This window comes from Panthera uncia, chromosome B4, assembly GCF_023721935.1.
Source record: "Panthera uncia isolate 11264 chromosome B4, Puncia_PCG_1.0, whole genome shotgun sequence".
NCBI lineage: Eukaryota > Metazoa > Chordata > Mammalia > Carnivora > Felidae > Panthera > Panthera uncia.
In genome coordinates, this window is record NC_064809.1 from 38,475,024 (window position 1) to 38,500,719 (window position 25,696).

Below are 25,696 nucleotides of genomic sequence, written 5' to 3' on the forward strand. Positions count from 1 at the left end.
AATTAATTTTTATACTAAACTGCCTTTTAAACAACTCAAGGGGTACAGAAAAAAACAATAAAACAAAGATCTGGGGAATATTCTTATTCTTGGAAGCAGTTAAAAACTTCATATTTTATTGCGGTTTCAAGCTTCTCAGGCTTATTCTTTCTAATATGAAATGTCAAAGGAAAGAGATAATAGGAAAATAAAGTTGTATTACAAAAATCAGTCCTCACCTTTTTCTATAAAGCATGGTAAACTGTGCAGCAGCATCAGACGTCCATGTAAATGACTCGCATTCTCTTGAACAGGAAATTTGAGAGGTACCCTCAGTTCTAAGCATTGAGTTCCTACTTTGAATTTATACACAAATTCCCTCTCTCTGTTGTAGACTCTTTCTCTGGTTTTCTTCATCTTCTTTCGCAGGGTTTCTATAGAACAAACAAACCAAAATCCATCAGATTGTAAATCACAAAAATCATGTTTCATTATATCATACTACCTCTAAGAAAATATTCCACCACTCACTGATTATGTTTGTGTGACTCGGAGCTTATTATTCTAGGTTTTCCTACCTTTATTCCTGCATTTTCATCTTCATGAAGAAAATGATGTGTTTCTTTTTTTTTTTTTTTTTTTAAGGAAAAAAGCTCCTTTTAAACTTCACTTAGGGGGAAAAAACCATTATGCCAATAAAGTATTTTTCATTCTGGGGCAGGGTTCTCAAGAATAAGGGAAGAACATGGAGAGAAGAGCAGAGAAGATGCTTAGAAAGAGATGAATGGGTAGACACAGAGCTTATGAAACAATGGGGAATACCAAGTCAAAGAAATAGATCAGGGACTAAGAAGTGATCTTGAAGATCTTAGATATGTGATTTTATTGGACATAGAAGAAAGATGGTGTTGGAAAGATTTCCATGTAGAAAAGACATACAAAAAAAAAAAAAAAAGTACAGGATATCCCAAAAGGCAAACTGGACACTTTTCAAAAAGAAGAAAATCTGGCCAAAAAGAGTAAGAATCAACACCAATTAAAGATTTATTTATCAGCCTCCTTACTAGGTTCCCTATCTCTAGGCTTTTCACCATCAGAACAATTTTCACACTATCTCTATGCTAAAGTTACAGTAATTTTTCCAAAGCGCCTATCTGATTGTGTTGCTCATCTGCTTAACACCCTTTGATCATATTCTATTGCTCTCAGGATAAAATTCAAACTCCTTGGGGTGCCTGGGTAGCTCACTCGGGGGAGCGGCTCTTAGTTTTCGCTCAGATCATGATCTCCCTGTTCCCAGGATCAAGCCCTACCACCCAAAGGTTCTCTGCTGATAGCGAGGACCCTGCTTGGGATTCTTTCTCCTCCCTCTCTCTACTCCTACTCCACTCGCATGGTCGCTCTCAAAATAAATAATTACATTAAAAAATGCAAACTCCTTAATCCAGTTTACCATGTCTCTGCTTATATCTCCAGACTTTTTCTCCCAGCACCTGTACCCCTCCTCACCAACACACAAATTCACAATTTTCCAGTCATACTGAACTCCTTTCAATACTAAACCTCTCCTTCCACTTCCAACCTTTTTGAAGTGGAAAAAGTGACACCAGAGCACTCTTACCGCTTTTCTTTCCTTGGATAACAACTACTCATTCTTCAGATCTCATCTTAGGCACTGAGGATGCTTTTAATTCGTAGATTATAAGGATTAATCTAACAATAAATACGAAGCATCTGATAAACATAGGATGATCAGCAGATGAAAACTAGTAATAATAAAAGAAATTCTTCACGAGCATGTTAATAAAAAAAAAAACACAGGTTGCTAACTGAATACACACGATGAAGACAAAGAGTAAAGGAACACTGTAGCAGGGAACTGAAAGTTACAGAAATAGGTTTACGGCCTAATCTTATTTAAATTCAATATTTTCGGTAAACAAAAACCATTAGCTCTGGTATCAATCGGCTCAACATTTAAACTTATTATGTTTCAACAAACCGATAATTTAGTTCTCTCTCCTCACTTAAAAATTTTTTTTTAAATCAGGGGTGTAACTAAGGAAGGCTTCCGAGGCAAAACTGAGATGGGAAAATGTGGGCTGGACCGAACTCCTGCCGCCAGAGTGGAGGTTCTGAGGCTCAAATTAGGGAAAGGAAGGGGTAGGCTGTGGGCACCAGAAGCTCCAGACGAGTAAGGAAAACACCCTCTTCATTAGCCGCTTTCAGTCTGAACGCCTTCCGTCCCTCGCTCTTTATCTGGGCTCACCTACCCTAGTGCCGAAGTCCCGAGCAGTCCACACACCGGAGATATCAACGAGCTGGGGCGCCGGCAACATCAGCCGACTTACAGACCTGTTTTTACAGCCAGCAGATCTGCATGAGCAGATTCGTCCATACCTTTTCCTCTTCCTCGACACTGTATAGAAAATTCCAGGCCTAAGTGCCCCATTTTCCCATATCGCTTCAACTTAGCCATTTAAAAATGTAAAAAAGCGTATTTCTACTATTATTGTGAATTTCAGAGAAGGCTCAAAAAAAAAAAAAAAAATCCACTGTCGTGACGAAAGTGCATTGGCAAAGCTTGTGCTCCGCTTTGGTAGACCGGATGCGGAAGGGCAATATCTTGGGAACTGCGAGAGCCAGCAGTTCTTCTCAGTGCGCATGCGCCGCAGCAAGGATGGCTGGTAATCATTGGAGGGCTGGTGGCAGGGGGCGGAGAGCTCTAGTGTCTGGTTTTGGGCGGGAATTGAAACAGCCACTGCTGCCAACAAGAGCTTGAAAGCTGCAAACTTTCAGCCTTGGAGGGGGCCATGGTGCGGCCTGTGAGGTGGGTAGTTCATGACATCTGCGGGGATGGGAAGAAGCAGGAAGACGCCGTAGGCAACTTGGCCTGCACACGATTGACGGGAAAGGGCCGAATAGGACGGTGGGTAGCGAAGGTGGGATGGACGGTTTCTGTGGAGCTCTCCAGCCTCCACCGAGAGCCGCCCATTCCACAGCAGTATCCTAGCATCCTACCTTTATCCTTCTATGCTTTCCTTTGCAGCAATTGCCGATTCTTTTACTGCCCCCCACCCAGCCATTTAAATAAACCTTTGGTCTGTTAGCATTTGAACAGCGCTTTACATTTCAACCATCTCCTACTCACGTGTTACTTCTTTATTTTATCACTATAGTTCTTTGATATAGCAGTCTAGATATTCCTGTTTTATCGATTTAAACTCCCAGGCAAAAAGGCCAAGTTAACGGAGTCACACAGCTAGTGAGTGGCAGGATAACACTCAAACCTAAATCGTACTGGTTCCAGAGCCTCTGTGTTTTCCATTATACTATTTGAAACTATTGCTCTACTTAACCACAGTGGAGTGCTATGGAGGCCTACAGTCAGCCATTCATTTAGAAAGTTATTGTAATAAGGATTAATATATCCCAGTAGGTGTGGGAGGTTACAGGGGTGAGGGTAGGGGGCCACAAATACCGCAAAGTGATAGTGAGAAGGAGGAAAGTCTTTCTGTAAGCACTGTAGTTAGGATGTGCCTCTCTGCGGAGATAATACATGATCTGAGACATGAGTGATGAGAAAGAGCTAGCCAGCGAAAATCAGGGGCAATCCATGTAGAGGGGACAAAAGCCAAGGCCCTGAGCTTGACTTTGTTTGAGGAAGAGAAAGAAGGCCTCTAAAGCTGTAGCATTAACAAGCAGTGGGGAGAATTGTAGGGGATTAAGGCAGAGAAATAGGCAGAGGCCAGAGTAGGTAGGACCTTGCAGGCTTTAAAAAGGAGTTTGGATTGTATTCTACGAACAATGGGAAGTCAACAGAGAGTTTTAAATAGGGCAGGAAAATCTAATTTTGGTTTTATAAAGTTCACTGGCTGCTGGTGGAGAAAGAATGGGAGATAAGGTGACCAGAATGGCAACAAGGAAACCACTACATCATTAGATAGCGGTTTGGAGTAGGATGTTATCAGTGGACATGGAATGGTATAGATGGATTTGGGGTATATTTTGGAGATACTGCTGACAGAACTTGCTGATGGAATAGATGTGGAGGTTAAGGGGAAAAAAGGATGATTTCACAGTGTTTTTGGCCTGAGCTACTGAATGGTCGGTCTTTGTACTAACCAAGATGAGGAAGACTAGGAAAGGGAACAGGTTCAGGAGGTGTGGGGGATCAGGAGTTCCATTTTGAACATATGAAGTCTGAAATGGATTTTCAGTATGTCCACCCAAGTAGCGAGGACATAATCCCTTTGTCTGGAACAGCAGTTGTCAAAGTACGGTCTGAAGACCCCCAGGGTTCCCTGAGGCCCTCTGAGGAGGTCCATGAGGTCAAAACTATTTTCACAATAATCCTAAGACATTGCTCACTTTTTTCATTGTTCTATCATCTGCACTGCAATGGTGGTGTAACTGCTGGCACCTGAGCATGAATCAAGGCAGTGGCACCATATTGCACAAGTGTCATTGTATTCTTTCCTGCTGCACATTCAGGGTACAAAAAAAAAAAAACAAAAAAAAAAAAAACAAAACCAGTTTCACTTAAGAATGTGCTTGATGAAGCAGTAAAAATTGTCATCCTCACTGTAGCTCAATTACTGAGCATATTCTTTTTTTAAGAGTTTTTATTTTTACTATGATTCAGTTTCAGAATTTCTAAAGAGGCTTTCATATTTTATTCAGCTTTTAAAATTCATTAACTCCAAAGAGTAGGAGAGTAACAAGAGTATTCTTCATTTTAATATTCTACATGAGGAAATGAAATACATACATAAAGTACTTCTATGGTGGTTGTCTTCAGGCAAAGCACTTGTGAGATTGTTTGAGTTGGGAGCTGACCTGACCTCTTTTTCGTAGAATACCCATTTTCCTTGAAAGAACAACTGACCTACTAGGTTATTCACACTTGGGTGTTTGGTGGAAGGTAGAAAAGAAAACTACAAGGCCATTTCATTTAGTGCTTAGAGGAAGAATGAAGAAAGTGAATTTATTTTTTTTTCACTTTGAATATCACTTTCTTCTAATGGTTTTCTAAAGTAGTATGAAGATTCATTTGAGGTGGTAGGTACAAAGTCACCATTGTTTCAACGTCCGTTGCATGAAGAACATTATTTAGTATTGTGGGGAGATTAAAAAGAGAGAGAAAATATCTTTAAGTGTCAAGTTTATAATCTAGTAAGAAGACAATGCATATATAAAACAAAAGAATAGATACAACAGGAACTTATAAATGCCCCACAGCAATTAAACGGTATATAAATTGTGCTAATGATATTATTTTTACTTTGAGGGTTATCTGAATTATTTTTTTTCCTTATCAGGTATATCAAGTATGGTTATAACTATTTTAGCTAATGCTAAGTCCCTACTGTAAAATCCAACTTCTTTTTTTTTTAATTTTTTTTAATGTTTATTTTTGAGAAAGAGAGACAAAGAGCATGATGAGTTGGGGAGGGGCAGAGAATGAGGGAGACAAAGAATCAGAAGCAGGCTCCAGGTTCTGAGCTGTCAGCACAGACCCCGATGCGGGGCTTGAACTCATGAACCATGAGATCATGACCAGACCCAAAGTCGTTTGCTCAACTGACTGAGCCACCCAGGTGCCCTGTCAAGTTTAAGTACTCTTAGGAGAATCAAAACACATTTTCATTTACTCAGACTGTCAATGGTCTTAAGGATTAGAGGTGGGAAATTGGCATTTGTGTAATTAAAAAATTGTCTTGCTCATAGGCATAAGAAATCGGTCAATTACTCACAGTTTGAGGACTCTGACAGTGATGGTAAGTAGAGATTCATATTTTTGCTTTAAAAACTTGGAAATTTATTTTCTCAGAATTCATATGACATATAGAACTCTTAATATTGAACATATTACCCAATTGTATATGAGCTAGGGCTGCAAAAGTAATTTTCTAAGCATTTGGGATAATTCTGATAATTACACTGACAAGAATTATGTAGGTAAGTGATAAATGAACAGGACCTAGTGAAATGGCTCTTTAGATCTAAACTACTCTAGGTCCATGTTTCTCATAGTGTGGTTTGTCTCCACCTATCTCTTTCCCTAAGAAGGAACACATTGTCTTTTGAAACACAAATGTGTTACAGAATATAATGTGAAATCCTCATTAACTGTACAATAAAATGAGACCTTCTATACCACTTTTTTTTTCTTTTTAATGTTTATTTATTTTTGAGTGAGAGAGAGAGAGACAGAGTGTGAGCGGGGAGGGTCGGAGAGAGGGGGGAGACACAGAATCCGAAGGAGGCTGCAGGCTCTGAGCTGTCACCACAGAGCCTGACGCGGGGCTCGAACTCATGAACTGTGAGATCATGACCTGAGCCGAAGTCGGACGCGCAACCAACTGTGCCACCCAGGCGCCCCAACCTTCTATACCACTTCTTTATCCAGTCATCCGTCGATAGACATTTGGTGCTTTCCATAGTTTGGCTATTGTAAATAATGTTGTTATAAAAATTGGGGTGCATGTGTCCCTTCCAATTAGTATTATTGTATCCTTTGGGTAAATACCTAGTAGTGCAACTGCTAGATCGTATATTACTCAGCCATAAAAAAGAGTGAAATCTTACCATTGGCAACAATGTGGATGGAGCTAGAGGATAAGTGAAATAAGTCAGTCAGAGAAAGACAAAGACCATATGATTTCACTCACAGGTGAAATTTAAGAAGCAAAATGAACATGGGGTGGGGGAAGAGAGGCAAACCAAGAAACTGAGTCTGAACTATAGAGAACTGATGATTATAGAAGGAAGTGGAGGGTGGGTAGGTTAAATAAGTGGTGGGAATTAAGGAGGGTACCACTTGTGATGAGTACTGTGTGTTGTATGTAAGTGTAGAGTCACTAAATTGTACACCTGAAACTAATAAACTAATATTACACTGTGTGTTAACAGGAATTTAAATAAAAACTTGGAAAGGAAAAAAGAAACAAAAACAAGACCTTGAAGAAAGGTTGGGCATAGGCTATAGTCTATTGGGTTATATATTTCTTTGTCTCTGCTGTTAAGGGAACTTTGGTCAAAAAGTGTGAGAAACAGTTAGATTACATCATATTTCGAAATAGGTTTTGTATTTCTCAGACAGAGCTTTCTGTGAGTCAAATGTTCAGTTATCCAGAGGTTTGAAGGAACCTGTTTTTTGCATTGGGCTCAACTGTAAATGTGTCTAAGACTTGGGAGAAAATAGTGTAGACTCTGACCTGTAGCTTTTTATTACTGTTATCAGTATGTCACCAAATATTTATAAATTGACAGTAGTGTTCTAGACATTATGGGGTGGACGTGGTGGTAAGTCACAAGTTAACATATTCCAACATGGGGAAACTTGGCAGAGACAACATGTATTAATAAATGCTAACGCTGCAATCAAGACTACGTGTACCCTGAGGGTATTCATCCATGTGCTGCACATGTGTGTAAAAACTATCGCAGCAAGGGGGCGCCTGGGTGGCTCCGTCGGTTGAGTATCCGACTTCGGCTCAGGTCATGATCTCACAGCTCGTGAGTTCAAGCCCTGCGTCGGGCTGTGTGCTGACAGCTCAGAGCCCAGAGCCTGCTTTTGATTCTGTGTCTCCCTCTCTCTCTGCCCCTCCCCCAGTCATGCTCTGTCTCTCTCTGTCTCAGAAATAAATAAACATAAAAAAAAAATAAAAAAAAAAAACTACCACAGCAGGTTTATGTTGAATGTCAATGGAACTAGATCACATTTTGTAGTGAATTGGCTTTTGATAGACTTATATTTTAATAAACAAAGGCCACTAAAACGAAGTTGAAAAGCATGAGTGAGAATAAAGACAAATAATACGCCAACATTTTTTAAATGATGGCAATTAAACAACTTTCTTAATGTTTAGACCTTGAACACACACTGTAGTGAATTTCAGCTGCTAAGAAAATGTTTTATTTCTTAGGAAAAGCAGTTTCATATTTTATTTTGTTTAATTAATTTATTTTTTATATATTCTTTTATTTTTGATTCACACACGAATAGATGACTTTATTTCTGCAACTGCACCTTTAAATAAAAAACCCAGAACAACACCAAAGGAGTTAAAACTAGAAACAAGGAAACCTAAACTGAAGAATCTCCAGAAAGAAGATATCCCATTGCAAGAGAAAACCCCTAAAAAAAGGTGAGAGGTAAGACATACAGTAAATATACATTCGATGTGTTAACTTAAAAGAGGGACAAATTTGAACTCTTGGTTTAATTTTTTTTAATGCTTATTTATTTATTTATTTGTTTATTTGAAAGAGAGAGAGACAAAGCATGAGCGGAGGAGAAGCAGAGAGAGAGTGAGACACAGAATGTGAAGCAGGCTTCAGGCTCTGCGCTGCCAGCACAGAGCCCGACATGGGGCTCAAACCCACAAGCCACGAGATCGTGACCTGAACCAATGTCAGACACTTAACCGACTGAGCCCCCCGGGCGTCCCTTGAACTCTTCGTTTAAATTAGAACTTGAGCCCAGTCATAGGTATTATTTTATTTAGTGCATGTAGGAGAACAGGGATGTACCATTAATCCCCTTCTGACTTTCTGCCTTAAAAAAGAAATTCACAAACATGTTAGGAAATATTCATTTAAGTGTTAAGTATTCATTAAAGTATTCATTAAGTATTCATTAAAGACAATTACAAAGTTTAGGAGGTACAGCTTACTTTTATAGGACTGTATATCTGTCTCTAAAGTCTTCAAGTCTTACAAGACTACTTTGTTTAAAATTACAATCTGTAAAGATAGTTTTATAAAAATTGAAACCATGTATTTTTCTGCAGATAAAAGATATTTTTTCTTTATATTGTTTAGACTGGTCCAGCACTGAAAAGGTCCTATAGTTTCTAGATGAATTCTGGATTTCCACTAGTTCCAAGAGAGAAGAGAGAATGAGGGAAGGAAGTCCTGAGAGGCCCCAAACCTGAAGTATGGAGAGGAGATTGGCAGAAGGGGACTATTAACAAATGGAACATGGGGGATGGTGTGGTTCACTTCTGCAAGCTGGAGAAAAGCTCATTAACACAGAGAAAGTTACCCCATGTCCTGCTCTTTACTTTTTTCTCTTTTTTTGTTTTTGGTTTTGAGATTCTTGTGCTAGGTTTAAGTACAGTGGGGAAAAAAAAACAACACCTACAAATGAGAGAGAATTTTTGCAAATCATATAATTGATGAAGGATTTGTATTCAGAACATATAAAGAAGTCTTACAATTCAACAGTAAATAGATTAATAACCCAATTTACAAAATGGGCAAAGGATTTGAGTAGGCATTTCTCCAAAGAACATCTCCAAGTTAATAATAAGCACATAAAAGATGCTCAGCATCCTTAGCCATCAGGGAAATGCAAATCAAAACCATGGTGAGATAATACTTCACACCCTTTGGGATGGCCATAATCAAAAAGACAGACAATAACCAATGTTAATGAGGATGTGGAGAAACTGGAATTCTTGTACATTGTTGCTGGGAATGTAAAATGGTACAGCCACATTGGAAAGCAGAGTAGCAGTTCCTCAAAATGTTGAACATGGGGTTATTCTATGACCCTGCCTAGGTATGTACTCAAGAGAAATGAAAACATATACCCACACAAAAACTTGGACACAAAGCTTCACAGCATTATTCACAATAGCCAGAAAATGGTAGCAGTCCAAATGTCTGTCCAACTCATGAGTGGATAAATAAAATGTGGTCTGTCTATACACTGGAATATCATTCAGCAGTAAAAAGAAGTACTAATACATGCTACGACATGGATGAACCTTGAAAACATGCTGAGCAAAAGAAGCCAGACATAAAAGTCCACCTGTATGATTCCATTGACTTGAGATGTCTAAAATAGGTGAGTCCATAGAAACAAGAAGTAGATTAGTGTTGCCAGGTGCTAGGGGCGGGTAAGCAGGGAGTGACTGCTAATGGATATAGGGTCTCTTTGGGGGTGATGAAAATATTCTGAAAGTAGGTAGTGGTGATGGTTTCTCAACTCTGAATATACTTAAAGACTGCTGAATTGTACACTTTAAAAGGGTGAGTTTAGGGGCGCCTGGGTGGCGCAGTCGGTTAAGCGTCCGACTTCAGCCAGGTCACGATCTCGCGGTCCATGAGTTCGAGCCCCGCGTCAGGCTCTGGGTTGATGGCTCGGAGCCTGGAGCCTGTTTCCGATTCTGTGTCTCCCTCTCTCTCTGCCCCTCCCCCGTTCATGCTCTGTCTCTCTCTGTCCCAAAAAAATAAATAAAAAACGTTGAAAAAAAATTAAAAAAAAAATAAATAAAATAAAAGGGTGAGTTTAATGCTGTGTGAATTATATCTCAATAAAACTTATTTTTAAAAAATAAATCCTTCAAGGTGCATCTCAGTATTTCATCCTTTATATAACTTTTTTCTTAAATCTGTCTTTGATTTCTTTTCTTACACACCCTAACACTCTGACCACCTTTAATAGGAGACATAATAATCTGCTCATATAGGAAAATTATCAGTACGTCTTATTTCCCTACCCTCCTCATAAATTGCAGACTCCTTCAGGGTACTTTTAGTATTCTATTTAGTGCAGTGCCTCATACACAGTAAGTACTTGGTGACATATTTGTTAAAGTCTAGATTGGGAGGAACAGTTTAATAAAAGAGCTATAATACCTGTCTAAGGAGGTGTGAGTGAGGTCAAAGAAGATTTCTAAGTGGATTTTTGAGGAAAGTCTTTATTCTAGGTTGAGCAGGTGCTTGGCGTTGGTAACAAGGACTGACATTACCCTGAAAGGAGGCAATACGTACAACAGCACAGACTGCTGCTCTTTCAATCTCGTATGCACCTGTAACATGACATTACTTCACATTAGCAGTCTTAACCATTAAAGTCAGTTATGATCACGATTACTGTTTAGAAAACATTTTTGTGAGGTTAGCAGCTCTTAAATAGTGATTCAGAAAAATCTCAGATTTTGCTGTTTGGTTGAGATTGATATTTTTAAAAACTCATTTTTATTTTTTTGCCTCCCTTTAGGATGGCTTTAGATGACAAGCTCTACCAGCGAGACTTAGAAGTCGCACTTGCTTTATCAGTGAAGGAACTTCCAACAGTCACCACTGATGCGGAAGAGGCTCAAGATAAAAGTAACTTTACTTTCTATATATTTCTTTTTGTAACCTCATTGCTTTTGTAATTGTGTCTCCGGATGAGCCTTCATAGAGGAAACAATAAGAGTTTAATACTTTGGATAGCAAATGGAGCAACTGGCATAATTAGATTCCGTGCTTTATTTTGCATGAATGTCGTTCATGCACACGCATCTCTCTGCTTAACACCTGATGCCAACTCTGGACTAAGTCATGGACTATGAGCTTGGATGCAAGTCACTTTTGTTTACAGTGGAAATTTAATTTCTTAAGCAAATGAATTGGTCTATACAGTCCTAATAACCCATCTCTTTTCTCTCAAAATTCAAATTACTAGTGAGGGTAATTTTTATTATTTACGAAGGCTGAAGGTACTAGTTTGGTTAGCAGGCTCAGTGGACTTACAAGATGTAGGACTTCTGGATTTCTCTGGGTTTTTCTCCTTCGATTTTTCTAGCAACTGTGTAGCAGATGGCAATATTGATACTCTGGAGAGGCAGAAATCATTATTCTTGGAAAAGACATTCAAACTGTTAGCATGCTTTTTGGATGAAATTGTTTTGACTTAGCTTCTTTTATGTTGGAGGATATTTTTAACTCATTAGCTCATTTAGGGGTATAGATGTTTCAGTCATTATTGCCTCCTATTTGACAGTAAATAAAACACTGTTGATTGATTAGGGAGCCGTTTACTAATCAGGAAATCAAAGAAACAAAGAGAATTATCTTATATCCAAAACTGAGAAAATGGAACTCATCTCTCTCCTGTAAGAGCTGGTAGAATATATAGCAGGATTTCCTTGGAAGTACCACTTCTCATAGATTAATATACTTTATAGCACTGGGATTTAATAGTACAGTTACCATAACTCAAAGTCCTTTTGAAATACTTTAGATCATTTTAAGGTTATTATAATGATTGAAAAGTCTTTGTTAGTAAAAGCATGTATCTATTACACAGAAATGATAGTTAGTATTTATTGACTGTTTCCTATGTGCTGGGCACTACAGTAAGCAATTTCTACATGTGACCCACTTTGATCCCCCACAATACACCCAATTAGTCCACGCTCTATTTTTTCTCTCCACAATATAGATGAGGACATTAAGTCTTAGGATAAGCCATATTCCCATACTCGTGTAGCCAGTTGGAGGGGTAGAGCCTGAATTTCAACTTAAGTTTAAGTGTGTTTGATTTCAGAGCCCAACTCCTAAACCGTATGCTGACCTTTCCAAGGTAAGTCATACTAGCTTGAGGTTGGATCATTCATCTGTATCTGAATGCTTTTACATTTGAACACCAGTTTTCCTATTTCTACCCATTGACTAAGGTGCATCTGTATCTTTTTCCTTCCTCCTTATCTTTAGGCATTGAAAAGTGTGACAGTCGTGAAAGTGAAACAATGAGTAAGGCCCCTCATATCTCCAATTGCAGTGTAGCCAGCGATTATTTAGGTAAGCTTTGATATTAATAATAATACTAATTTTTTCTATCAACAAGCTATTTTTCTAACTTCTATTTCAATACCTGACACTGTAGCTAGAACCAAGATATTTAAATTTGTTAAGGTTCTCTTCACCTCCTCTCCTTTGTTTCTTTGTGTTTTAGTCTTTTTCTCTTTTACTGCAGACCAATTTTCCTTTTCTTCCCTGGTGGAAGGTCATGACTACCGGTGGCTTCTAGTTGATAGCTGTTGACCACTGAAGAAAGGGGCTGCATCTTCCCTGCTCCACTTTTCAGATTTCTTGGGGAAAGCCTCCTCAGTTGGGTCTCACACTTATCCTTAAACTGGACTCTGTTGTCAGGATACTGACGTTTATCATGGTTGTGCCAGATTGGACTATGTGATCTATTAGAAGCAGCGGAGGAATGAAGCTGGGCAGATAAAAACAACGGATGTGATAGAAGTCTATTTTGCAGTTCTTTCAATATTATCTGTCACAAAAAGTTTTCTGTTGGTTTTTATGCCTCTCCTGAAGATTTGGATAAGATTACTGAGGAAGATGATTTTCCTGGTGTTCAAGGGAAAAGAAAAGCAGCATCAAAGGCTATGGTACAACAGAGGAAGATTCTTCTGGAAGGCAGTGATGGCGATAGTGCTAATGACTCTGAACCAGACTTTGCAACTGGTGAGTTACATCCTACCTCCAAATTAAGCCTATGGAAATTCAGTAAAAAGTTCTTAAAGACCATTAGTGGATGCAAAGCACTGTGCTAAATGTTTGGTATATGCAAACTTGAACTTACAGGACAGTTACATCCAGCTCTGCCATTTGGGGAGAAGCTTCATGTGGAGGTGACCTTTAAGCTGTACCTTGAAAAATAAGTAGTATTTACACAAACTAAAAGGGTAAAATAGCGTTCCTGACTGATAGAAAAGCATCAACAATGGCATAGACAAGCACACATAGAAGAAAGTGATCAGGAAGCCTGTGGCAGAGAATGTTCTAGAAGAGGCTAAGGAGGCAGGCTGGCACTTTCTAAGAAGTGTACACTTCTTTCTATAATACTAGAAATCCATGAAGTATCTTGGGGATGAAGTGATATGAAACCTATATTTTTATTTGTGACTTTGTTTTTCAGATTCATTCAGAAATTAGGGCAAATGGGAAGCATAGTGACCTGGACAGAGCATCATAATATATTAATTAAAAATTAAAATGAATAAATCCATAAATTTGTGCCAAATCGGATGCTATATTTTGATAGATTTTAACATGCTATTGACAAATGGATTTGTTCATCAACATTTTATAAATATTTGAGTATCTGTTATGTGCATTATATTGAAGACACTACAAATATAGCAGTGAACAAAACAGAGCTCCCTTAAGAAGCTTAAAGTCGAGTGAGGGGACACAGACAGTAATGAAATGTAGAATGTATCAAGTGTCATCGTAGAAGAGCTATGTAGAAGAGGAAGACAGAGTAGAGCCCAGACGTCTGCCTTTTGAACCAGTACCTGCCCCTTTATATGACCTGGGTCATCCCAAAGCAGACAGTCTAGGGATCTTACTTTGAGAAACACTGATGTAACTGGAGCACCGGAAAGTAGGAGCCACGGAAAGAAAATGCCCTGAAGAAGCATAGTAGAGCATGGACTGAATGTTTCCCAACTTAAGGTTACTTAATACAAAAAAGCCCAAAATAAGAAAATAACTCCTTGTCAGTTTAATTGTTTCTTCAGGGATATGATTGTAGCACTTCCAGAATGTCATTATCATTATTTGACACATGCTTGTCAGAAAAATCAGTCAACAATTTTAAAGTTATAAATTGCAAGTCTACTTAACATGCCAATGAAATTAATTTGTCTTTAATAGTGGTTAAAAATGTTTGTGTGGAAATGAAATCAGTTGCTTTGTTTGCTGGGTTTATGTAATTAATGGGTTATGTTTCTAGAGGTATGATAGAATTTGAAAAGAATAATATTCTCTTATTTGCATTCCAATCTCATATATTCTCTCTCTAATAATTTTATAAAAGTAAGTTTTTATCGAGATTATAATTTGGATAGTGACTTTAAAGTCGCCTCTATGCCTTTGAAAGGAAGTTGTTAAAATCTCCAAAAACACAAATGGCCAAAAAGCATATGAAAAGATGCTCAATATCAGTATCATTAGGGAAATACAAATCAAAATCCCAATGAGGTGTCATCTTACACCCATTAGGATGTCAAAAAAACAGAAAATAACTAGTGTGGTAAGGATGTGGAGAAATTAGAACGCTTGTTCACTCTTAGTGGGATTTCCACCGTGGAAAGCAGGGTGGCAGCTCCTCAGAACATTAAAAATAGAAGTATCATGTGATCTAGCAATCCCACTTCTGGGTATATATTCAAAAGAATTGAAAGCAGGGTCTCAGATATCTGCACACCCATATGTATAGCAGTGTTATTCACAGTAGCTAAGGGGTGAGCAACTCAAGTGCCCATCACAGTTTAATGGATAAACACCATGTGGTCTATACATACAATAGAATTTCAGCCTTCAAAGGGAAGGAAATCCCATCATGCGCTACAACTTGGGTGAACCGTAAAAACTTTATGCTAAGCAAAATAAGCCAGTCACAAAAGACAAATGCTGGGTGGTTCCACTTATAAGAGGTATCTAAAATAGCCAAATTCATAGAAACAAAATAGAATGGTAGTTAGATGAGAAGAGAAAAGATCATTTGTGACCTTCGGCAGGGAAAGAAAAATGAAAATTGGAGAGAACATAGACTTTTCTTAAGGACATCTAAAGATTCACAGAATCCGTAACCCCATTGTTGGGGCCTTTCAGCTTCACCAATTTGGTATGCTAATGACTTGGAATTCTGGGAGCTCCACTTACCACCACCAGATGATTTAACTGCTTTTTCTGTTGACTGATGATGGTCAGTTGGACCTTACCGTTAGATAAGTTTGATAAGTAGAGTTTAGCCAGTTGCTACCATTTATTCTCTCAGGCCAAGAAAAGAACACATGCACTACCAGAACTGTGGGATACATAGGAAGTTTGGTCCTTCTAGAGTCTATATTTTGAAACTTTGGAGAAACTCCACTACTTGCCCTCCCTGAACCTAGGTCCTTTTGGGACTCCAGAAATAATTATTTGATTTTTCTTTTTTCTTCTTTTTTAATCTTTATTTATTTTTGAGACAGAGAGAGACAGAGCATGAACGGGGGAGGGTCAGAGAGAGAGGAAGACACAGAATCCGAAGCAGGCTCCAGGCTCTGAGCACAGGCTCTGAGCCTCAGCACAGAGCCCGACGCAGGGCTCGAACTCACGGACCGTGAGATCATGACCTGAGCTGAAGTCGGACACTTAACCGACTGAGCCACCCAGGTGCCCCAATTATTTGATTTTCAAAGTACTATATATAGCAGCCTTCGTGTGGTCTGCTGGCATTATATGGCTAATTCTATAGAACCCAGTAATCGTCATGTGAATATGTGGGTTGATTACTCTCATGTGTTTTTAAGTTTTTATTTGTATGGAAAGACAGAATAAGGAAATAGTAATTTGAAGATCATAATGACATTGTTAATTTAGGCAAAGGCCATCAATGAAAAGCTGATGAGGATCTTCACGATGAGAATTCAGGCTGGCGGCAACTGTGCCAACCAAGAGTGGGACAACCATATGTTCTATGCTTTCTGATCTGATATAATAGGAAGTACAGAGCATTCTTATGAAGTACATTCTTACAAAAAAATAACAAGGTGAGCCTGATTCTAATTGGGCCTTGAGAAAATTCCAGCTCACAGAATAAGCAAAATGCCATGAGGAAGGAAGCAGACAACAAATGCAGAATGTCAGAAGTTCTATAGGACAACTGACTTGGTTACTTCAATAGCTCTATTTTATTTTATTTTATTTTATTTTATTTTATTTTTTTTAATTTTTTTTTTCAAAGTTTTTTATTTATTTTTGGGACAGAGAGAGACAGAGCATGAACGGGGGAGGGGCAGAGAGAGAGGGAGACAGAATCGGAAACAGGCTCCAGGCTCCGAGCCATCAGCCCAGAGCCTGACGCGGGGCTCGAACTCACGGACCGCGAGATCGTGACCTGGCTGAAGTCAGACGCTTAACCGACTGCGCCACCCAGGTGCCCCAATAGCTCTATTTTAAAGTGATTAAACGGTACCTGGGTGGCTCAGTCAGTTAAGCGTCCGACTCTTGGTCCCAGCTCAAGTCTTGATTTTGGGGTCGTGAGTTCAAGGCCCCATGTTGGGGGCTTAAAAAAAAAGTGGTTAATGTGGACTGGATAGAAGATTATACCAAGAAACTATCGTTGATACTGTAAGATATGATAATGACATTGTTGTGTTTTTTTTAAAAAAGCTCATGTTTTCTAGAGATGCAGTGTGAAGTATGTACAATTGTAATGACCTGATGCCTCAGACTTATTTTAACATACTTCCAGAAGAAAAGGAAGAAGATGAGAGAGAGAGAGAGAGAGAGAGAGATGAAGCAGATGTAGCAAAGTATTGATGAATATTGAATCTGAGTGCTGTGTTACTGTTTCAGGTTGTGTATGCTTGAAAAACTTTATGGATATTTATTTTTATATAAAATATTTCCTACAGATAGGTAGATATTATATGTGATGGGCATAACAGTTATCTCTGAGTGGTGAGATTAGGAGATTTTCTTTTGCCTTAATACTTTTTTGTTGTGGTCTACATTTCCTGCAATAAACATACACTGCTTTTATAATTAAAAAAAAAGTAGTTTTTATGAATATAGTCCTAATAATCCTTATTTACACTTAGCATTCAGAATTTATTATTTACAAGACATGGTTTTCTGACCCCCTCCCCCTCCTTGGCCCTCCCCCACCCAAAATAGAAGAATCGTTGCTTGACTATCAGCTATTCTTTGTGCTTATTCTCAGAGCAGCTGTAGCTCCTTAATCTATTACTTCTCTGGTTTGTAGCATCGCAGTAGAGAGAAGGGTTTGTGGGAAATAACAGGTGTGCCCAAATGAAATCATATGTAGGATTATAAGTTAAGATGTTGTGGTATGGTTAGTCTGTTCTAGATTCCCATTGGGTTTCTATTCTAGAATGTTGAAGTTTATGTGATTAAAGGAAGGTATAATGTTACTATCACCATCAAGGTCATTGTTTTGAAAGAGTTGGTAATGTTGTACCCTATCATTCTTTTCGAAAGTCACTGAATTAAACTGGAAACATTGGAAGCAAAGATTACTGATGGGAACTATAATGATAATAGTAAGAGCAAACAATTCTGTTTTGCTTGTTGTCTGCCAGATGTCATTCTAAAGGCTTTGCCTCTATTAACTCATTGAATCCACACAGCAACCCTATGATGTAGGTTTTATGGTGATCCTCATTTTATACATAGAAAACTTAAGCCGAGTGAAGTGAGCGCCCTAGGGTCACACAAAGTGTGAGCTGAGGGGCCAGGATTCAAACCCAGGTGACCTCTCAGTGACTGCGGTGGCATAGCGTAGCAGGAGGCGCACAAGACTCTAGTGCAAAGGCTGTAAATTCAAGGCCATAAGCCCATTTTTTGTTTAACTGAAGTAAATTGACAAGCAATGTTGTGTTAGTTTCAGGTATACATGGAAGCCTCACTTTTTAGAACAAAGATCAAGTATATGCAATCCTCTTGTTTTAGGTGAAGAGTCTGAGGATGACTCTGATTTTAGTGAGAGTGAAGATAATGATGAAGACTTCACTGTGAGAAAAAATAAAGTGAAAGAAATTAAAAAGAAAGAAGTGAAGGTCAAATCCCCAGTTGAAAAGAAGGAGAAGAAACCTAAATCCAAATGTAATACTTTGGGTAAGCTTAATCCAAAACACTAACTTTATAAAACGTATTTGGTTTATTTGTGTTTTTCTTACCTTTGCCTTTGTTCTCCGTAACATTTTGCCAGTGTTCATTTCTAGCTAAGATACATAGATGGAAGGAGGGATGGGGAAGGGAGAAAAGCAGACGAGTTCTGCCCACTGTCTACTGCCTACCAGCTCTTACTAGAATTACCCTCCACTAGCACTGATGGCCACCCTCTGAGGTAGCTATTATCACCTGCATTTGATAGTGAGAAAACTGAGGCTCAGACAGGTTAAATAATTTGTAGGAATTCTTACAGCTAATTAAATGAGGAGCTAGAATTTGCACCTAGTTTTGTCCATTTAGAGCCCAAGTTGTAGCCACTGGACCACATTTTTTCCAGGCAGTTAACAGGGAAGTTTACATGATTCTAATTTCTTGCTTTCATGCTTGACTTAGTCTTTGATTTGAGAACCCTTTTGCTATGTGTTTTAGGGCTTTTTTGGTTTTTCTTGAGTTCATAATATATAATAGATTATTATGAACTATAACTTACATTAACTTGATTTTTCTTTACTTATCAATATATATTTTTCTGTCTTCATTGTTTGAAACTAAGATTTCCATTATTCAGACTCCATTTATTGGTGCTGGGAGCTGCTGTCACCTTAACTAGTGTGGTGCTGAGTACTTACTGAGAAATAAGGACTAAATACTGATTCATATTCCTCCCTCTACTGTATTCTGAATTAATAAGGTTTTAATTAGTGTCTTTTTAAATTGACAAATTCATCTGGTTTTCAGAAATTAGGTTTTAAGTGCAGTGGGTTTTAGATATAAAACTGTATATTAGTTTCCAATTGCTGCCATGACAAATAACCACAAACGTAGTGGATTAAAACCACAAATTTATAATTTTATAATTGAGGAGGCCACAAGTTCAAAGTGCTTCTCACTGCACTACAATCAAGCTAGTAGCAGGACTGTGTTCCTTTGTGGAGGCTCTGGGGGAAAATTCCTTTTCTTGACTTTTCTGGCATTTAGAGTCTGCCTGTGCCCTTTGACTGGTGGTCCACAGGGGTCCATTTCCACCTTCAAGGCCAGAAAAGGCAGGGACTTTCTCACATCACATCACTGATTCTCTCTCTCTTTCTCCTGGTTCTCACTTTCATTTATAAGGACCCTTGTGAGTACATTGGGCCATCCAGATAATTCAAGATAGTCTCCCCCTCTCAAGATCCTTAACTTAATGACATCTGCCAAGTCCCTTGCTGTGGAAGGTGACATACACGTGTCCTGGGAATTAGGATATAGACATCTTTGAGGGTCCATCCTTCTGCCTACCACAAACTGATATGAAAAAGTCATTGACAGTATGAATGTATTTTATATTTTCTTTGGATGCTTGTTTATGCTTCCTCACCAAGACATACTAAAAATTAAGAATAAAATGTTAGTTTACACATTGGAATTTACCATTTCAGGTCTACTGGATTGGAGCAAGTTGTTTCACAAGGAAGCTTAAAATATAATTTTAGTAGTAAAATTTAACTGCCAAATAATGGGGTTAAGAATTAGGAATATGGAATATATTACTAGTCCCACTAGTAACATATGGAATAACCATTGAGAGTCTTTTCATCAGGCACATGTTACAATTTTTCCCTTGATAGAGAAAATTTTTGAGAGCTGTGCTGTCCAATATGATAGTCACTGGCTGTATACAGCTATATTAGACTTAATTAAAATTAAATAAACTTTAAAAGTGAATTCAGGTTTTGCTAACCCCATTTCAAGTGCTTAATAACAACATGTGGCTAGTGGCTATCACACGGATAGCACAGAATTTCCATCACAGCAAAAAAGCTTCTGTTGGACAGTGCTGATCTAGGGAATATAGAGGTTAACATTAAGAAGAGTATATAGTGAAAATGTTCATCTTCAAATACCTTTAGATATCCTTAGGTATATCACAGCAAGCATTATCTCAGAAGTGAATTTATATTCTACCTCTCCTCCCTTCATTTCCAGCACATTCCTCTCTCCCCCCACCCCAGACACCAAAACCTAGTCTCATTCTTGTGTTCATCTCTGGGTAAATGATACCATCCAGCAGTGTGCCCATGACAGGAACTTGCAAGTTATGATTATTTCTTCATCTCCATCACTACCTCCCCCCATCTAATTCCTAAAAGATCTCCAACTGCTGTTCTTTCCTTCATGCTCCCTGGGTTCAGGCCTTTATCACCTCCTACCTCTTTATAACCTGAAGAGCCTTCTAGGTGGTCTGCTTGCCATACGCTACCATCAGAAAGATGTGTTCAGAACACAAGTGTTCCCAAGAAAAACCAGTACATGACTGTGACTAGCCAGACACCTTCACTGGTGCACACAGCTCTTCATCAGTGATGTGCACCCTGTCCGTGTCTCTCTCCTTGACCTTCCTGCTCTAGCCATACTGAACCGGAGGCCGGTCCTGAGACCTGCTGCATTCTCCAGCTTTGCATGCTCTACTCCCTCTGCCTGGAAAACTTCCCTCTAACTCATCTTTCCTCTTCAACCTTGATTTGGCTCAAACTATCCTCAAACAACTTCCTTGTAACTTTTACCCCTATGCAGGTATGCATACAGATTGTAGGTTCCCTCCTGTGTATACCTCTAGACTTTGTCTTATCTCTTATCCCCACTGCATTATACACATGTCTTTACTTTTTTCCCCTTTCTACTAGAGTCTAGTGACCAAACTGTAAATTCCTTGGCAGCAGGATCTGTGAGCTCTTTGTGACCCTAGAGCCTAATATATTGTCTCACTGACACATACTGATGAGACGCCATTATATAATATATGGACTATGGAGCCAGACCTGGTTCCTAATCCTGGCTCAGGGACGCACCAGCTGGCATACTGCAGGCAGACTGCTCAGCCTGTCTGTTTCCTTATCTGGCAGTGGGGCTAGGAATATCGGTATGAGAGCTGCTCTAAGGGTTAAAAGCGATATATATGGCATGCTTACCACACTGCCTGGCATATAAATGCTCATTAAAGATGGCTGTTCTTAGGCTCTCAATAAATGTTTGTGTATAGAGTTTCTCTAATTGATAATCTTGCCTTTTTAATTTTTATGAGATTATGTAACTTTATAATTTTTTATACCTACCTGCCAGACTTATTCTTTCTCTATGAAAACCTTTTTCTATGTATATTTTTTAAAGTGACTTCAGGAGACTCTGCTCCAGCTTCTGTGAAATCAGAACTTCAGCCTTCACCAAAAAAGGTTTCTGGTTCTTCGGAGGTCACTAGGAAACCATTACAAATACGCAGTCCTTTGGCTGAAAACAAAAAAACTAAGTGGGTCCCACCAGGTATGGTATATTTATTGATTAAGGGCAGAGGCTTGGAAAATTATCACTGTCAGCTTTTTTTCCTAGTTGCAAATGTTATACCATATTATTACGCATTCTTCAAAACCAAGGTTTTTAGTTGCTGCATTTATTTGTCATTCATCATTCCCTTCTACTGAGCATCCAGATTGCTTATTGTTTTTTCAGAGTCATAAATAAGGTTACAAGAAGCACAGACATCCTTATTTTAGAAATCTGTGAGCACATCCTTGATTATTTTCTTAGGATAAATTTCTAGTAGTGGAATTACAGTGTCAAAGAGTGTCCACATTTTCAATTCCTGATATTTATTTTTGGCAACAAGTCTGTTTGCTCAAGATCCATTGATCATAGTCTGACTGAAGCCTCAGGACCTGTACGTGGGACTTCTAGCATTTCACAAATGCCCTAGCAGACTTGACTTCTCTTCCTTTTGTGTTCTTTTGTTCCACAGCCAAGCCTTGCTGATCCTTCAAGAATTCTTTGGCTTTCACCCTTCCTGACATTACCAAAACCCTAGTCCAGGCCCCATTCATTTCATGCCCAAGCTACCTGTGGCTTCATAACTGGTCCTGTGTCCACTTCCTAGTCCAGTGAAACTGATACAGTTTTTCTTCCTTAAACACAATGTATATCTTCTCTAAGAGCCTCTCTGTATACAGTTTCCTCTGTCTGGTATGTCTCTCCCCCTTTGTCCCCTTTCCTTTTCTAAGTCCCTCCAAATCTACTCAGGTTTGGTTTACTTCTTTTCACTGACATTTCTTTTTTCTTTTCTTTTCTTTTCTTTTTTTTTTTGAGAGATTGGGGGAGGGAGAAGGAGGGAGGGAGGGAGGGAGAAGGAAAGAGAGAATCTTAAGCTGGCTTCACACTCTGCTTGGAGCCCAAGGTGGGGCTCAATCTTATGACTGTGAGATCATATCTGAGCTGAAATCGAGAGTGGGATGCTTACCTTGACTGAGGCACCCAGGTGCCCCTTACTGACATTTCTTGATTGGTCCATAGTGGTCACTCCCTGATAACTAGGTATTAATAGACAGATTTCAGTCTGAGTCAGTATTTTTGTATCCTTTGGGTAAATGCTGATTCAAAGGGGCATGTGTACCCCAAGTTTATAGCAGCAATATCAATAATATCCAAGCTATGGAAAGAGCCTAAATGTCCACTGACTGATGAATGAATAAAGACGATGTGGTGTTCACACACACACAATGGAGTATTACTCAGCCATGAAGAAGAATGAAATCTTGTCATTTGTAGTGATGTGGATGGAGCTAGAATGAAATAAATAAGAGAAAGACAAATGCCATATGATTTTACTCATATGTGGAATTTAAGGGAAAAAAATGGAGCAAGGCAAATCATAAGAGACTCTTACTATAGAGAAGAAACTGGGGGTTGCTGGAGGGGAGGTGGTGGGTGGGGGGATGGGCTACATGGGTGATGGGCATTAAGGAGGGCACTTGTTGGGATTAGCACTGGGTGTTATATGTAAGTGATGAATCACTAAATTCTACTCCTGAAACTAATATTACACTATATGTTACTAGAATTTAAATAAAAGCTTGAAATATTAAAAAAAAAAAAAGCATTAAAAGGAAAGGGTTTCAGTCTGAGGCTGCATAATTACTTAACGTCTCTTAATTACTTCATCTTCTGAAATATCAGGCATATCTTGATTCAACAATTCCGTACATTACTCAGTGCTCACCATGATAAGTGTAGTCACCATCTGTCAACAAACAACATTATTCTAATATTATTGACTATATTCTCTGTGCTATACTTTTCATCTCTGGGACATTTCTTTTATAACTGGAAGTTTGTACCTCTTAATCTCCTTTATCCCCCCCCTTATCTATTTCACTCACCCACCCCAGCCCCAGTCAGAGAAGGCAAATACTATACGATGTCACTTAAAAGAACTAGTATAAATAAGTAAAAAGAGTATTGGTCGTGTTTACAGTTATTTAATATTTGAAAAAAAATAGATTCAAGGAGTATTTGGAAAAATATGGGATTTTTAAAAAATGCATTAGATTTTTCTACTACTAGAAATTATAACCGCATGCATTTCTTTATTCTCTATGCCTCTACAACCAATGTTATTTGCTCCCAACTTACCAACTTCAGCTTTCATGCTTAAAGTTTTGGTGTCGTTACCTTGCCTTCGGAGCATGTTTGAAAATAGGCAGTACTATATTCTTTCTAATCTTTAATACTGTTCATTCTTTTGATCTTGTTTGTAGCTTGAATAGAGCTTGTATACCAGAGTAATCTCTACTTACCTTTTTTTGCATCTTTTGTTTTATAAGTTGATCTTTGTTAGGAGGTTTCTAACATCATCAGCATCAGGTGCTATGTTTTCTTTCAGCGATGTCCGGAAGCAGCAGCATCAGGAGCCCACTGGCAGGCGTGTCTGTTAAGTCTCCAAATCAGAGTCTCCGCCTGGGTTTGTCCAGATTAGCAAGAGTTAAACCTTTGCATCCAAATGCCGCTAGTAGCTGAGTGTGATAGTAAACACATGTTTGATTAAGAGAATCACAGTTTTACAAGTGTGTTTATATTTGATTTGTGTTTATATTTAAGGAGGGTATCATAAGATAAAGGAATCCTTTAATGTCCTATAAATTGCCTCTACCCATTCCATGATGATATTCTCTGAAGCTATTCAAGATTTCAATAAGGGGTTTGTTTATCAGAATTATCTTGTAATGCCCTTTCCTTCTGGAGAATGTGTTCTATTTTTCCTGTGTATAATAAGTCATTGTCATTCAGTGGTTGTCAGTTTGACATGGAGAAAGTCCATGTTGCATGCTATTCTTTTCTAGAAACATGATGCTCCTTTCTAGCTTTGTCTAATTTATGGCACCTTAACTGTAACTATTCAGAGTTTAAAAGGAAACATTCCCACTTTTTCCAGGAGACATTTCTGAAATCTTACTTAAGCTACATTGTCAGTTTAATTGCAAAAATGTTTCATATTTTAGTCAAATACTAAGAATTCAGAATTCATTTACCCATTAAAATGGTTGCTATAATGACCTGTCTCCTACTCAGAAGTAGATGTTTATTGTATAGCAAATAGAATTTCATGACATTTTATGAAGTTCTCATCAAAGCCTTTAATAAAAGTGAAAAAGTTTTGATATGCTCTTTCCTTGAGCCCATTGCACCTGTCTACATTTGTCTACATTTCATTAGGTTGTCTATATTTCATTATATTAAATGAATGCTTTATGAAAAAAAAAACAAACAACTTAGTCTTTTTGTTGTAAATATAAGGGGTGGGGGCTGGGGGGAGCTGTTTCTTCAAATCATCACTTTATGTTAAGCCGGTACCTTAGATGATGGCTGTCAAGTATCTGGTCATCTCTATTATGATATTAGATAATCCAGCTTTTCAGGAAGCTTAGCTCTGAACTTGCTATGAATAAAAGTAGTTATGGATATTTTACATTTTCTGGTGAGAGTTTCAGCCAGCTCCTGATCACTTTTTAATAAAAGCTCTTCAAATCATCTCAACCATTTAAACATGTATAATATTACTAGTTCAGTTTTACATGTTTGTAGAAACAGCTATGTTAATGTGAAAATAAGTAATTTAGAATTATGACTGAAGTGAGCATTTGCCTGTTGCTATTATACATTTTTTTTCTTGCATATGTTTTTACACTGTCATGTACCTCCTAACCTACCCCTCGACATCCACTTCTGAAAACATATATTCAGGTACAACGTATTGAGATGCATGCTGTCTGGTGCAGTTCAACAGGAAAGATTAATTAAGAGCCTGCCATGTATGAGGTACTGATGTCACTGATTAGTCATCCAGAGGCACCAGCGTGATGAACCTGTTTTCTCTGTGTCATTCAGAGTAATAGTTTGTATTGAAAACGACTTTAAATTATGTTTAAACTGG

General features: G+C 38.3%; 2 protein-coding genes across 4 annotated transcripts in view; one reads left to right on the top strand and one right to left on the bottom strand.

The window, feature by feature from the left end:
• Window positions 1-2,349, bottom strand: part of CB4H12orf4 (chromosome B4 C12orf4 homolog) — a 46,232-nt gene extending 43,883 nt beyond the window's left edge. The window contains exons 1-3 of one of the 3 annotated variants that reach the window (XM_049624931.1): window positions 2,253-2,345; window positions 1,601-1,745; window positions 219-413 (exon numbers count right to left, since the gene is read on the bottom strand). In XM_049624931.1, the coding sequence (XP_049480888.1) occupies window positions 219-396 (178 nt within the window). In that variant the 5' untranslated portion in view covers window positions 397-413; window positions 1,601-1,745; window positions 2,253-2,345. The other 2 variants (XM_049624929.1, XM_049624930.1) reach the window with 2 other exon arrangements.
• Window positions 2,350-2,659: 310 nt separating this feature from the next.
• RAD51AP1 (RAD51 associated protein 1) lies at window positions 2,660-24,939 on the top strand. The gene is made up of 9 exons (XM_049624933.1): window positions 2,660-2,809; window positions 5,710-5,759; window positions 7,991-8,132; window positions 10,997-11,106; window positions 12,478-12,564; window positions 13,090-13,239; window positions 18,241-18,405; window positions 21,610-21,759; window positions 24,149-24,939. The coding sequence occupies exons 1-9, from the start codon at window positions 2,793-2,795 to the stop codon at window positions 24,280-24,282; spliced, it is 1,005 nt and encodes a 334-aa protein (XP_049480890.1). The 5' UTR covers window positions 2,660-2,792; the 3' UTR covers window positions 24,283-24,939.
• The last annotated feature ends 757 nt before the right edge of the window (window positions 24,940-25,696 follow it).